The sequence below is a fragment of the Sapajus apella genome, unplaced genomic scaffold (genome assembly GCF_009761245.1).
Source record: "Sapajus apella isolate SASKATOON/1434 unplaced genomic scaffold, GSC_monkey_1.0 scaffold47, whole genome shotgun sequence".
Lineage (NCBI taxonomy): Eukaryota > Metazoa > Chordata > Mammalia > Primates > Cebidae > Sapajus > Sapajus apella.
Window position 1 is genome coordinate 5,546,544 of NW_022436987.1, and position 15,395 is coordinate 5,561,938.

At 36.9% G+C, this 15,395-nt stretch overlaps 2 protein-coding genes across 3 annotated transcripts in view; both read right to left on the reverse strand.

The window, feature by feature from the left end:
- SBF2 (SET binding factor 2) overlaps window positions 1–15,395 on the reverse strand; it is a 479,501-nt gene that overhangs the window by 420,411 nt on the left and 43,695 nt on the right. The gene's annotated exons all lie outside the window — the stretch shown is intronic.
- Window positions 812–1,290, reverse strand: LOC116525247 (cytochrome c-like). Its single transcript, XM_032241014.1, has one exon. The coding sequence runs from the start codon at window positions 1,224–1,226 to the stop codon at window positions 909–911; it is 318 nt and encodes a 105-aa protein (XP_032096905.1). The 5' UTR covers window positions 1,227–1,290; the 3' UTR covers window positions 812–908.

The window sequence follows — 15,395 nt, forward strand, 5'->3', positions numbered from 1 at the left end:
CTTCTCTCTTTTTTTTTTTTTTTTTTTTTTTCATGATCTGTGGTTTTCTTTTTAATTATCTTAAGTCTTATGATCACACATCATTTTTAAATTTGTGTATATCTCCTCTACTTTAATCCCTTTAAGTTGGCAAAAGCACCATTCCCAATCACAAATACACAGCAGCTGTACAGTTTTGTTTCTGAATGGCTGTTTAAAGACAATCCTAAATTATAACTTAGTTTGACTTATATTGTAAAGAATCCGAGAGTGAAGTTTAATAGGCTACTATTTTAAAAGCATGTGACCTTATAGATCATCTATAAAATGTGTGAAGTGTTAAATAATTTTTGATATTACACATAAACCACATAAAATGCCTTTCAATAAGTAAAAGGAACCATTTTAAATATAGGAAATTCTAATTAGATTGGCATAGTTAAGGCCAAAAATATATAATAGCCATTGCTACCCATTTATCTTCAACCCTTGCCTTTAAGAGGCAAATGAACACAAAACACAGGTGAATCTTGCTTGGTTCTGAGACAGTGAAGGAATTTCCCCCATATTTAAATATATTCACATAACCAGTTATATAAATCTAAATATAAAACCAATCTCCAGTAAGTTTTAAGATAGCACTCACCATCTTTGCGAAAAATTTAACATTACTAACGAAGTCTAATCATATCTTTAGAAGGGGTAAACAGTGATAGAATTTACTAAATTAGAATTACTATTAAAATCCAAAAACTGAACATACTCATTTAACCACAAGCCAGTCTTAGTTTTAAATCAGGACTGCCCAACAAAATATTCTGTCAGTCATTCATGATGTAAATTCTGGTGTATGAGATCTATTAAAGTATGGTACACATAAAAAAGTCATGAGACATTTGTTTTGTAATAAATAAGGCAGTGGCCAATTATTACTCATTAGTAGCTTTTTTGAGATAAGCTATTAAGTCTTCCCTTTCTCCCTTCTTCTTAATGCCGACAAAGATCATTTTTGTTCCAGGGATATACTTCTTGGGATTCTCCAAATATTCCATCAGTGTATCCTCTCCCCAGATGATGCCTTTGTTCTTACTGGCTTCAGTGTAAGTGAATCCAGAGGCCTGACCTGTCTTCCGCCCAAAGATACCATGAAGATTAGATCCAGTCTTGTGCTTGCCTCCCTTTTCCACGGTGTGACATTGGGAACACTTCTGAATAAAAATCCTCTTGCCTTTCTCAACATCACCCATATTTAATTCTTTTTCGTCGTTAGCTCAACAAAGGTTACCGCTCAGAAGCCGGACGTCCCGCTCTCTCAAACTTCTCTTTTTTGAAAAATTAGAAGATACTTTCACATCAACAATCCTTTTAACATTTCTACAGTTCATATTGTAATTTCTTGATGACTATAACTGACAAGATCCTAGGAATATCACTAAAATTGTACTAGAACTTTGTTAATCCATAACAGGAAAACTGAATCACTTCTGCATCTAGATATTCATTATCCAAAATAGGTGGCAAATTTGCTTTCTAAAAATGTAGTCCAGGCTCAGGCAGGAGGATCACCTAAGCCTAAGAGTTCAATATCAGCCTAAGCAACATAGTGAGACCCGCATCACCACAAATAACAGAAAAAATTAGCCAGGTGTGGTGATTTGTGCCTGTGGTCCCAGCTACTCAGGAGGCTGAGGTAGGACGATCATTTGAGCCCAGAAAGTCAAGTCAAGGCTGCAGTGAGCTGTGATCCTACACCACACTCTAGCCTGGGCAATAGAGCAAGACCTTGCCTCAAAAAGAAAAAAAAAAAAAGAAAGAAAGAAAGGAGTCCTCATATAACCAGAAAGTATACAAATAAACAAATAAAAATTAACAAAGAACACTTGAAATAATATTCAATTTAGGTCCAACATGGTAGCTTATGCTTGTAATCCCAACAAATTGGGACACCCAAGCAGGAGGACTGCTTGAGGCCAAGATTTTGAAACTAGCCTGGGTAACATAGGAAGATTCCATCTCTATTAAACAATTTTTTATAATAAAAAAAATTATTTGGGCATAATAGTATGTATCTGCAGTCCCAGCTACTCAAGAGGTTGAAGTGGGAGAACCACCTGGCCCTAGAGGAATTCAAGCCTGCTATGAGCTATTGCACCACTGTACTCCAGCCTAGATAACAGAGTGAGTACCTGTCTCCAGGAAGAAAAAAAAGGGTTTAAAGAGTGTTCAATGTAAACAAATTACTTTCATTTCTAGTAATGTATATTCAGTAATTTGGACTAATTACTGATGGAAACAATTAGAAAAGCTGTATCAATCTGATTAAAGGCATTAATGAGTCAAGAAAACAGAAAATAAATTACAGGACACAGATGTGAAAAGAAAAAAGAAAACCCAGGGGTAAAGTCAGCATTTGGGGGTACTTTTCCCCTAGGGTATCTGCCGATCTTAAATCCAGATGAAGGTTTAGAAGATAAGCCGGGCTTTGGACAGGCACAAACGAATGTGGAACAAAAACTGAAGCCACACTTTGGGAGGCTGAGGTGGGCAGATCACCTGAGGCCAGGAGTTTGAGACCAGCCTGGACGACATGACAAAACCCCATCTCTACTAAAAATATAAAAATTAGTTGGGTGTGGTGTCATACACCTGTTACCCCAGGTATTTGGGAGGCTGAGGCATAAGAATCACTTGAACCTGGGAGGCAAGGGTTGCAGTGAGCCACAATCGCGCCACTGCACTCCAGCTTGAGCAATAGAGGGAGGCTCTGTCTCAATAAAAAAAATTGGAGCCAAGTAAGGGAATGTTGTTAAATACCTGATGCTTGGAGACCATACACTTTACGCTACCCTAAAATAAACTGACTATCCCTGGGAATACTGCCCAGTCTCAAATCATCTCAGTACTTAAAACTGGATTAAGGTGATACAGAATTACTAATGTCCCTATCTTGTCTTTTATTTCTTTGAACATATTGGGCAGGGTTATTTTCTTCAGGTTTACTGTGGTATAATTAATGTCAAATAAACTGCACATATTTAAATGCACAATTAAATGAGGTTTGATGTGTATACACGCTGGTGAAACCGGCATCACAGTCAACATAATTAACACAGCCATAATCCCCAAAAGATTCTTTAGGCATCTTTGTAATCCCTGCCTTCTACTTGTTCCTACCCTAGCACTCCACATTCCTAAACCACCAATGATCTGCTTTCGTCACTGTAGACTAGTTTGTATAATTAGTTTCGAATTTCATGTAAATAAATGGTATGTACTTTGGGAGGGGGTCACTTCTACTGTATGAGTAGACCTGAAGTTGTTGATCCATTAATCCACTGAAAGACATCTGGGCTGTTTCTGGGTTTTGGCTATTACAAATAAAGCTACTAGGAACATCCTTATATAAGTCTATGTATGGGCATAAGGTATGAGTATTTTGAAGCCTGTTTCTGATAACATTCCCATCAGATTCTACAGTACAAGAATACAAAAAGGATAAAAGGATCAAAAACTATAACATGGAGGCTGATGTGTGGTGGCTCATATGTGTAATCCCAGCACTTTGAGGGCTGAAGCAGGAAGACTGCTTGACTCCAGGAGCTCAAGATCAGCCTGAGCAACATGGCAAAACCATATCTCTACAAAGAATAGAAAAGCCAGCTGGGCGTGGTGGTGCACAACTGCAATCCCAGCTACTTGGGAGGCTGAGGTGGGAGGACTGCCTGAGCCTGGGGTGCTCAAGGCTGCAGTGAGCCATGATCATGCCACTGCACTCCAGCCTGGGCTCTGTCTCAAAAATAAAAAAAATAAAAAAACCATGAAAACACTAACCAAAAGAAGGCTGGTGTAGTTCTATTAACTTCAAAGTAGGCTTTTAAGAATACTTCATATTGCAAAAAGCTTCAATTCCACAAGAAGATTAACATTTTCTTATGTACCTAATGGTATAACCTTAAAAGATATAAAGCAAAATTGAGAGACACAAAGAGGAAAAGACAAATGCAAAATAACATGGCTGGGTGTGGTGCCTCACACCTGCCATCCAGCACTTTCAGAGGCCAAGGCGGGTGGATCACCTGAGATTGGGAGTTTGAGACCAGACTGGCCAACATGGTGAAACCTCATCTCTATTAAAAATACCAAAATTAGCCAGGCATGGTGACACACATCTGAGTAATCCCAGCTACTAAGGAGGCTGAGGCAGGAGAATCAATTGAACGCCGGAGGGAGAGGTTGCAGTAAGCTGACACTGCCCCACTGCACTCTAGTCTGGGTGACAGAATGAGATTCCATCTCAAAAAACAAACTATAAATAAATAAATAACAGTGGAAGATTTTAACATAACTCTTGCAGCAACTGATGAGAATATGCAAACAAACAAAGCAGGAATACGAAAGAAACAAAACTGACTTGAATTATACATATATACATACATACATGTTTATGTGTGTACACATGTATATGTATATTCACATAAGCATGTATATATGTATGTGTATATGTGCACGTATGTGTGTGCATGTGTGTGTGTGTGTGTGTGTGCGCGTGCGCGTGTGTATAAAAACACTGCACCAACTGCAGAATAAAATTCTTTTCAAGGTCATACAACATTTTTAGCAAAATGAAACTTGTTTGCAACATAAAGCAAGTTTCAGCATATTTAAAAGGACTGAAATCATAGTTTCTTCTCTAGCGAACTGCAATTAACCTAACATCAATAACATTAAGTTAAATAGAAAACTACCATATAACCATAATTTTAAAATACACTCCTAAATAATCCATGGGTTAAAAAGTAAATTTCAATAAAAACTGGAAAATATGTTAAACAAAAAAAAAAACAATATCAAAACTTGTGAGATGCTTCCTTAGCATTCCTATTTTGGTGCCTAATACTCAACCAGTAAGTGAACCACAATATAATGGAGTAGGAGAAAAAATTAGAATGTGTATGTAATATGTTGTAAATGGAAAACAATTTGACTTTCAAGAACATCATACCCATCATTTTAAAAAGGAGAAAAAGGGAAGTAGGGGATTATAGTAACTACATTTTGAAAAATTTCACATACAATAAAAATACCAACTAATGATCATTTAAGTTTTTTATTTTATAAAAGACCATGATGTCACAATAATGCTCAAGAAAAAACATAAAATACACTAAATAAACCTAAAGGCAAATACAGTAGCCTGTTTTTATAATGTATAGAAAAGTATTGATATATATTTTGGGTTTTAAAATTTTGAGAATGTGTTCATTTATAAAATACATAAATGTGTTTGTTTTTATCTATGTAAGAAGAGAGTGAATAAAATTGGTAGTGAGCCAAACAGCACTAGCCAAAAGAAGAAATTATATTACAAAGAAGAAGATCCAATCAAGCACTGAAGGTGCCCTAAGTAAGTATAAGGTGAGTCCCACAGCTGATTAGTATTGGTGGTCATACCCAAAAACCAATTAAAAGAAAGATTCTACAATGTGTCCCAAGAGAATATACTAGACACAAGTCCCCAAAAGTAAGCTAACCATACAGACTTAAAACCTTATCTCAGGACATGAAACCCTAGAGGAACATATTAATTTTAATGAGGTGCAGGCATAAGTTGCTGATCATTTTAGGAGATAAGCATAAAATTAAAAGAACAAAAAAAACAGAATAACCTGGTAAGTTTGTCTGGCCAAACAAAATTTAAAGACTTCCTTATTTCTGAGAAAGAGAACAAATTCTTTAAACAAATTTATAGAAAAGATGGGAATTTAAAAGTACCGTGATATAACACATAAAGCTCAGATTAAGGCCGGGTGCGGTGGCTCACACTTGTAATCCCTGCACTTTGGGAGGCCGAGGCGGGTGGATCACGAGGTCAAGAGATCAAGACCATCCTGGTCAACATGGTGAAACCCCGTCTCTACTAAAACTACAAAAAAATTAGCTGGGCAAGGTGGTGTGTGCCTGTAGTCCCAGATACTCAGGAGGCTGAGGCAGGAGAATTGCTTGAACCCAAGAGGCGGAGGTTGCGGTGAGCCAAGATCGCGCCATTGCACTCCAGCCTGAGTAACAAGAGTGAAACTCCGTCTCAAAAAAAAAAAAAAAAACTCAGATTAAATGGAGACTTGGCCTAGAGAACAAATAGCTGAAATCTGAATCAATGTGGACTAGGAAATCAGTTTTCATGTCCAACACAAAAATCGACTGGTCAGTGAGACAGAATCAGTATCTTTGCTGGTCTGAGAATGCATGCTCTTTACCTTTGAGTTTGGTGATATCACTAAAACCCAGAGAAGATAAAAGCAAAATATAATTGCACCTGGTTGAATTACCTATACCTACAAAAACAGAAAAATTAGAACAGGAGGAATATATTATGATCAAGGTAAGAAACAGTTAAATTCGTGGTATTTACTGATCTAACTGGTTTGGGGTAATAATTTAGATATGTGGTGCGTTTTTTCTGCTTTTTAATGTGTTTAGAACATTTTAAAAAACACTTATGAAATTTTATGACTCCAATCAATAAAAGTATTTAAGTTTGCAATAAGTGTTTAAATATCCAGGATTTGCATTATCAAAAAGTTTGATTATCTGCATAAGGAATACAAGAATACTTAGAGAAATATTAGTGTTTAATATCTAAAGATATACCAATTGTTTGACAAATTAATACTAACAGATTAAACAAATCTGTGTCACAGATTAGAGTGCTTAAAAAAATTTAAGAAAGTGGTCAGGCGTGGTGGCTCATGTCTGTAATCCCATCACTTTGGGATGCAGAGAAGAGGGGATCACTTGAGGTCAGAAGTTTGAGACCACCCTGGCTAATATGGTGAAACCCCATCTCTACTAAAAATACAAAAAAAAATTAGCCAGGTGTGGTGGCATGTGCCTGTACTCCCAGCTACTTGAGGGGCTGAGGCAGGAGAATCGTTTAAACCCAGGAGGCAGAGGTTGCAGTGAGCTGAGATCATGCCATACTGCACTCCAGCCTGGATGACAGAATGAGACTGTCTGAAAAAAAAAAGATAGTAATGCTAAAAATCAATGCTTTAAAAATTCTTCCAAGGAACTTTGAAAATGGACAGCAGATTAAATCCAATGAAGTAAATAAAGATGAGAACAGAATTTTTAAAAGAAAAAAATTACACAATAGAGAAGAATGACAAAGCTAACGGCTGTTAATTTGATAAGCTCCCAGCAACACAAAACAAAAAAAGAAGGCAACAGGCATCACTACAGATCCTACTGACTTCAAAAAGATAATAAGAATATATTATGAACAATGTTATGGAAACAAATATAAAAATTTAGATGAAATGAACAAATTCCTAGAAAACTTCTCAAAACTGGTTCAAGAAATTGAAAATCCGAGAAGCAGGTATCTATAAAATGACACAATAGGAGGTTCCAAAATTAATCTCTCTAGAGAAACACAAAATTAACAACCATCTAAATACAAAAATACCTTCAAGAGAACTCCAGAATCCAGCCTCCAGCACACAGACAGATTCCCTTGGCCCACAAGTTCTCCCATGGGAGAAGGAAAAAGATGAGTGTCTACCTACACCACAAATCCTAGCACCTAGCCTGTCCACCTGCAGACCACACCACCAGGCTGACCCTACTCTCTACAGACCCACTTGCCCATAGACTCTAGGACCTAACACGCCTGCCCACAGACACTGGGGCAGGTGTGTTAGGTATTAGGGTCTATGGGCAAGTTAGATCCACTGGTGTCTATGGGCAGTGGTAGGTCCTAGGACTGGTCTTAGCACCAAAGTATTAAAAAAATAAAAACTACCCACAAAAATTTGCTGATAGATACACAATATATAGAGTCATTCTGACATAAATAACAAAGTGTGTGGCAAGGGCAATATAAGTGACGAGTTTTTACATGCAGTTAAAGTTAAGACTATATCAGCTTCAAATAGACTGTCATAAGTACTAAGAAGTTTTATGTAAGCCTCATAACCATGAGGAAAACACTCATAGTAGGTATAAAATAAAAAACTAAAAAAAGTATATTATTGCCAAAAATCATCAAAGAGAAGACAGCAATAGAGAACAAAAAGAACAAAAGAAATATAAAACAGAAAAAAAAAATGGCAATAGTTAGTTCTTATCTATCAATCATGTTAAATGAAAATGGATTAAATTCACCAGTCAAAAGTGGTAAAGCAGTGAAATGATTTTAAAAACAAGATTCAACTATATGCTGTCTGTAACAGATACACCTTAAATTTAAGGACACACACAAGCTGAAACAAAAGGTATGAAAAAGGGCATTTCATACAAATGGTAACCAAAAGAGAGCAAGGATGACTATAGTTGTATCGGACAAAATAGACTTTAAGTCAAAAACTGTAACAAGAGACAAAGAAGGTCATTATGTAATAATAAAAGGGAAAACTGAACACAGGAAAATAAAATTATAAATATATATGCATACAACATAAAAGCTGCTAATATATAAAGATTGACAGATCTGCAGGAGAAATATACTGCAACAGCAAATACTAGGATATTTCAATCACCACTTAAAATAATGAACAAATTGTCCAGACAAAAAAAAAATCAAAAGAATATATCAAACTTCAACAACACTATAGATCAAAGAGACCTAACAGACATATATAAAACTATCCAAAAGTAGCAGAATACACAATCTTCTCAAGTGCAAACGGAACACTCTCCAGGGTTGATCACATGCTAGGTCACAAACAAATTTTAACAAATATAAGAAGTTTGAGGCTGGGCGCAGTGGCTCAAGCCTGTAATCCCAGCACTTTGGGAGGCTAAGGCGGGCGGATCATGAGGTCAAGAGATGGAGACCATCCTGGCCAACATGGTGAAACCTCGTCTCTACTAAAAATACAAAAATTAGCCAGGTGTGATGGTGCGCACCTGTAGTCCCAGCTACTTGGGAGGCTGAGGCAGGAGAATAGCATGAACCAGGGAGGCAGAAGTTGTAGTGAGCTGAGACTGTGCCACTGCATTCCAGCCTGGTGACAGAGCAAGAGTCCATTGAAAAAAAAAAAAAAAAAAAAAACAAGCTTGAAATAATTCCAAGTATCTTTTCCAGCCACAATAGAATGAAACTAAATCAAAATCAAAAAGAAAAAAATTCAAAAATACGTGAAAAATGACATATTTTGGAATAACTAATGGGTCAAAGAAGAAACCAAAATGGAAAATTAGAAAATATCTTGAGACAAATTAAAACAAAAACATATCTCAAAACTTATGGGATGCAGCAAAAGCAGTACTAAGATTGAATTTTATAATGATAAATGCCTACATTAAAAAAAGAAAAAAGATTTCAAATAAAAACCTAACATTATACCTTAAGGGTCTAGGAAGAAAAGAACACACAAAGCCTAAAATTAACAAAAGGAATTAAGAAATAAATTTTAGAGTTAAAATACATGAAAAAGAGATGCAAAAAAATAATAAAAAATGACAAAATTAAGAGTTTCTTTTTTGAAAAAATAAAATTGGAAAACCCTTAGTTAGACTAAGAGAAAAAAATGAAAGAAGACTCAAAATCAGAAATGGAAGAAGAGACAGTACAACTGATACCACAGAAATAAAAAACATCATTAAAAACTATTGTGAACAATTACATGTCAACAAATTGGACAACCTAAAATAAACAGATAAATTCCTAGAAATGTATAATCTACCAAGACTGAATTAAGAAATGAAAAGGCCAAAAAGACCAGTAACAAATAGGAAGATTGAATCGATAACCAAAAACCAACCAACAAAGAAAAGCTCAAGACCAGATAACTTCAGGGATAAATTCTATCAAACATTTAAAAAAGAATTATTACAAATTCTTAAATTATTTCAAAAAAATGAAAACAGGGAAATTTTTAATCTCTTTTTTTTTTTAGACGGAGTTTCGCTCTTGTTACCCAGGCTGGAGTGCAATGGCGCGATCTCGGCTCACCGCAACCTCCGCCTCCCGGGTTCAGGCAATTCTCCTGCCTCAGCCTCCTGAGTCGCTGGGATTACAGGCACGCACCACCATGCCCAGCTAATTTTTTGTATTTTTAGTAGAGACGGGGTTTCACCATGTTGACCGGGATGGTCTCGATCTCTTGATCTCGTGATCCACCCGCCTCGGCCTCCCAAAGTGCTGGGATTACAGGCTTGAGCCACCGTGCCCGGCCTTAATCTCCTTTTATAAGGACAGCATCAACCTGATATCAAAGACACAAGAAAACTACAAGCCAAAATCTCTGAAAATAGATGCAAAAATCCGCAACAAAATATTAGCCAAATTCAACAGCATGTAAAGAAGATCATAAACCATGACCAAGTGAGACTTCCCTCCTGGGATGTAAGCATGGATCAATATACATAACTCAAGATAGGTGATTTTTTTTTTGTCTTTCTTGCCTGTGATTTTAGTGTCATACCCAAGAAATCATTGCCAAGGCTGATGTCAAGAAGCTTCTTCCTTATATTATCTTCTAGAGTTTTACGGTTTCAGGTCTTAACGTTTAAGTCTGAGTTGATTTTTGTTTATGGTGTAAGGTAAGGGTCCAATTTCATTGTTTTGCATATGGATATCCAGTTTTCACAATACCATCTGTGAACAGACTGTTCTTTCCTTATTGTGTATTCTTGGCACCTGTGTAAAAGATCAGTTGATCATATTCATGGGTTTGTTTCTAGGTACTCTATTTTGTTCCATCGGTCTATAAATCTGTTTGATGCCAGTGCCGTACTGTTTTGATTGCTGCAACTTTGTAATATATTTTGAAACCAAGAAGTGTGATGCCTCTAGCTTTGTTGTTCTTGCTCAAAACTGCTTTGGGTATTTGGGTCTTTTGTGGTACCATACAAATTTTAGGTATGTTTATCTTGTTTCTGTAAAAAAATGCCAATGGGATTTTGACAGGAACTACACCAAAACTAAAAAGCTTCTGAACATCCAAGGAAACAATAAACAAAATGCAAAGGCAACATATGGAAGAGAGAAAATATCTGCAACATATATAACTGATAAAAAATTAATATCTAAAATATATAAGGAATCCCTACAACTCAACAGCAAACAATAGTAATAACATAATTAAAAATGGGCAGGCCGGCAGTGGTGGTGCATGCCTGTAATCCCAAAACTTTGGGAGGCCGAGGTGGGTACACTGCTTGAGCTCAGAAGTTGAAGACAAGCCTGGACAACACGGTGAAACCTTGTCTTTACAAACACAAAAAAATTAGCTGGGTGTGGTGGCACATGCCTGTAGTCCTGGCCACTCGGGAGACTGAGGTGGGAGGACCGTTTGTAACCAGGAGGTCAAGGCCACAGTGAGCCAAGATTATGCCACTGTACTCCAGCATGGGTGACAGAGTAAGACCTAGTCTCAAAAAAAAAATTTTTTTTAATGGGCAAACTAATTAGATATATTTATCCAAAGAAGACATACAAATAGCCAACAGGTATATGAAAAGGTGGAAAACATTACTCATCAAAATCAAAACCACATGGAGAGCTGGTGTGAGAGTGCATGCCTGTAATCCCATCTACTCAGGAACCTGAGTCAGGACAATACTGCTTGATTCCGGGAGTTTCAGATAATAGTGCACAATGATTTTGTCAGTGAATAACCACTGCACACCAGCCGGGGTAACACAGCGAGACCCTATCTATAAAAATTTAAAAACAAACATTATGAGATATCACCTATATTAGAATGGCTATTACCAAAAAAAGAAAAAGATAAGTAATGTTGGCAAGGATGTGAAGAAAAGTGACCCTTTGTATACTGTTGGTGAGAATATAAATTGGTGCAGCTACTATAAAAGAAATTATGGAGGTATCTCAAAAGATTAAAAACAGAACAACAATATGACCTAGCAATCTCACTTCCAGATATATACCCAAAAGAACTGAAATCAAGATCTCAAAAGGTATCTGCAGTCCCATGCTCATTGCAGCATTAATCACAATACTAAAGACCCAGAAACAACCTAAATGTCCATTGAGAGGTAGTAAATGGATTTTTTAAAATGTGGAATATACATACAATAAAGTGTTATTTAGCCTTCAAAAAGAAAGGTATCTTGCCATTTGTGACAACATGGGTGAATCTAGAAAACACTATGCTAAGTGAAATAAGTCTGACCGAGAAGGACAAATATCATTTATAGGGGAAATCTGTAATAGTCAAACTCACAAAAGAACAGTAGAATGGTGGTTACCATGAGTTGGGGGGTAGAGAACTGGGGAAGTATTAGTCAAAGGGTACAAAGTTGCAGTTATATACATGAATAAATCCTACAGATTTATTGTCCCGCATACTGCCTATAGTTAACATTATCGTATACTTAAAAATATACAAAGAGACTAGATCTTATGTTGTGTTCTTAACACACACACACACACACACACACAAGAGACTTGGGGGAAGCTTTTGAAGGTCCTGGATATGTTTATGGCATATATTGTAGTGTGCGTTAAAAGGTGTATACTTATCACCAAACTCATCAAGTTGTATATGTTAAATACGCACAAGTTTCCTTTTATTTATTTATTTATTTATTTTTGAGACTGAGTTTCGTTCTTGTCACCCAGGCTGGAGTGCAATAGTGCAATCTCAGATCACTGCAACCTCCACCTCCCAGGTTTAAGCGATTCTCCTGCCTCAGCCTCCCGATTAGCTGGTGTTACGAGGGTATGCCACCATGCCCAGCTAATTTTTGTGTTTTTAATAGAGACAGGGTTTCATCATGTTGGCCAGGCTGCTCTCGAACTCCTGACATCAGGTGATCCACCTGCCTTGGCCTCTCAAAGTGCTGGAATTACAGGCATGAGCCACTATGCCTGGCTGATATGCACAGGTTTCTGTCAATAAAAAGACAATCATAAGTCAATTGATAAATGATAAAAAGACAATCACATGTCAATAAAGAAAAATCTGAAAAATACTATAACCATTTAAAACAATGAATCTAAGATCTTTCCACAAATAGAACTCCAAATCCAGATGGATTCACCAATGAATTATAACAAACATTTAAGAAAGAAATAACACTGGCCTTGCATGGTGGCTCATGCCTGTAATCTCACCACTTTGGTAGGCTGAAGGTGGAAAACTGCTTGAGCCCAGGTGTTCAAGATCAACCTGGCAACATAGTGAGACCCGGTCTCTATAAAAAATTTACAAAATTAGCCCAGCATGGTGGTGGGCATGGGGGATACATCTATAGTCTCAGCTACTTGGGACGCTGATGCAGGAGGATCACTGAGCCCAGATGTTCAAGGTAAAAGTGTGCTACAATTACACTACTGCACTATATGACATAGCAAGACCCTGTCTTAAAAAAAAAAAAAAAAAAAAAGGGAAGAAAGAAATCACGGCTGGCCACAGTGGCTCATGCCTGTAATCCCAGAATTTTGGGAGGCCAAGGCGGGCAGATTATGAGGTCAGGAGATCGAGACCAGCCTGGCCAATATGGCCAAACCCCATCTCCACTAAAAATACAAAAAAATCAGCTGGGCATGACGGTGTGCACATGTAATCCCAGCTACCCGGGAGGCTGAGGCAGAACAACTGCTTGAACCCGAGAAGCGTAGATTGCAGTAAACCAAGATCACGCCACTGCACTCCAGCCTGGGTGACAGAGCAAGACGCCACCTCGAAAAAAAAAAAAAAAAAAAAGACAGTAATTGGACTAATTTTACATTAACTTTCAGTGAAAGAAAAGGGGGTGGAATGTAACACTTTCCCAGCCAGCACAACATTATTACCAAAAAATGACATGGAAAATACAAGAAAAGTTACAAGCCAGTGTGACTCATAAACACACAAGCAAAACTCCTAAACAAAACATTAGCAAACAAAATCAAGCAATCTATACAAAGGATAACACAGCAAAGTAAGTTGCATTTACTTCAAAAATGTAAAACAGGCTTAACATTTGAAAATCAGTCTCTGTCATTCACTACAATTTACAAATTTAAAACAACAATCAGGCTGGGCCTGCTGGTTCACGCCTGTAATCCCAGCACTTTGGGAGGTCAAGGTGGGAAGATCACCTGAGGTCAAGAGTTTGAGAAGAGCCTGGCCAACATGTTGAAACCCCCTCACCATTAAAAATACAAAAAATTAGCCAACCCTGGTGGCAGACACATGTAATCCCAGCTACTCAGGGAGGCTGAGGCAGGAGAAATACTTGAACCTGGGAGGCAGAGACTGCAGTGAGACAAGCTCATGCAACTGTACTCCAGTCTGGATGACAGAGCAAGACTCTGTCTCAAAAAAATAAAATAACACAACAATCAAAACAGGAGGCAGAGTAAGATGGCTACATAGAAGCCTACAACAATCATCCTCCTCACAGGAACACCAAATTGAACAACTATCCACGTAAGAAAACACCTTCATAAAAAACAAAAATCAGGTGAGCCCTCACAATAACTGGTTTTAACTTCATATTGTTTAAAGAGGCACTAAAGAGGGTAGGATGAACAGTCTTGAATTGCAGACATCACCTGTTCCCAGTTTTAAAGATTACTGGTAAAATAAAAATGCCTTCAATGTAAACATTTGATCTAAATTACGCATGTCAGGTATAAAGTTTGTTAAATGGTTTAAAGTCATAAACTGCTTCTCTGACTTTTAAAAATTGTCCAATTTATTTTGGAACATTAGATTCTAGATAAGGCCTGGGGGCATGTGAAATTAGTCATGCCCCCCTAGCTAGGCAAAGAAGATATTAAAGGAAACAGATTTTATGTAGGAAAGAATCTTGTATATAAATGCTTTTTCTAAAGCTAAAATAAAATGACTTGTTTAAAAAGAAGGATGTTTAGGACAAGTCAAAAAGTCTAAGCATGTTGTAGGTGGTCTGTGTAAGTCATGAAAGAATTCATGAAAGGGCATTTATGCAAGAAATGCTGTAGATTTTAAAGGTAATTAAGCCTCCTAAATGCTTCATAAAATACACTATGACTCTTAACTGTACAACTTGCCTGCTTCACAGTTAGGTAAGGCTTGGGATTTGTGGAGTGAGATGCTGGAATGAGTCAGACCTTATCTGCATTTCTGTCTGGGTCCTAGGCTCCACACCTAGTACATAATTAAAATGCTGAACTTGCCAAGTTTTTCACCAAAAGTAAACATCACTAAGGGTTAACAACATGTTTTTGAAACTACTGAAAAAAACAGTTTTACATGCAAGGTGTGTAAAGAAAGTTAAATGTGTTTTTGGTAAACGATTATTAAGTCATGGGAATGTGAATTTTTTGCCTAACTTTAGAAAGTTAAAGGATTATTTTAAGTGAAGTAGGAAAACTCTAAATGTTGAAACAAGTTGTGGAAGGTTTGCAAAATTAACCTTGTAAAAGAAATGATATGTGTGAAAATATTGACTAAATTTAAAGGAGTATTATCCAGTTT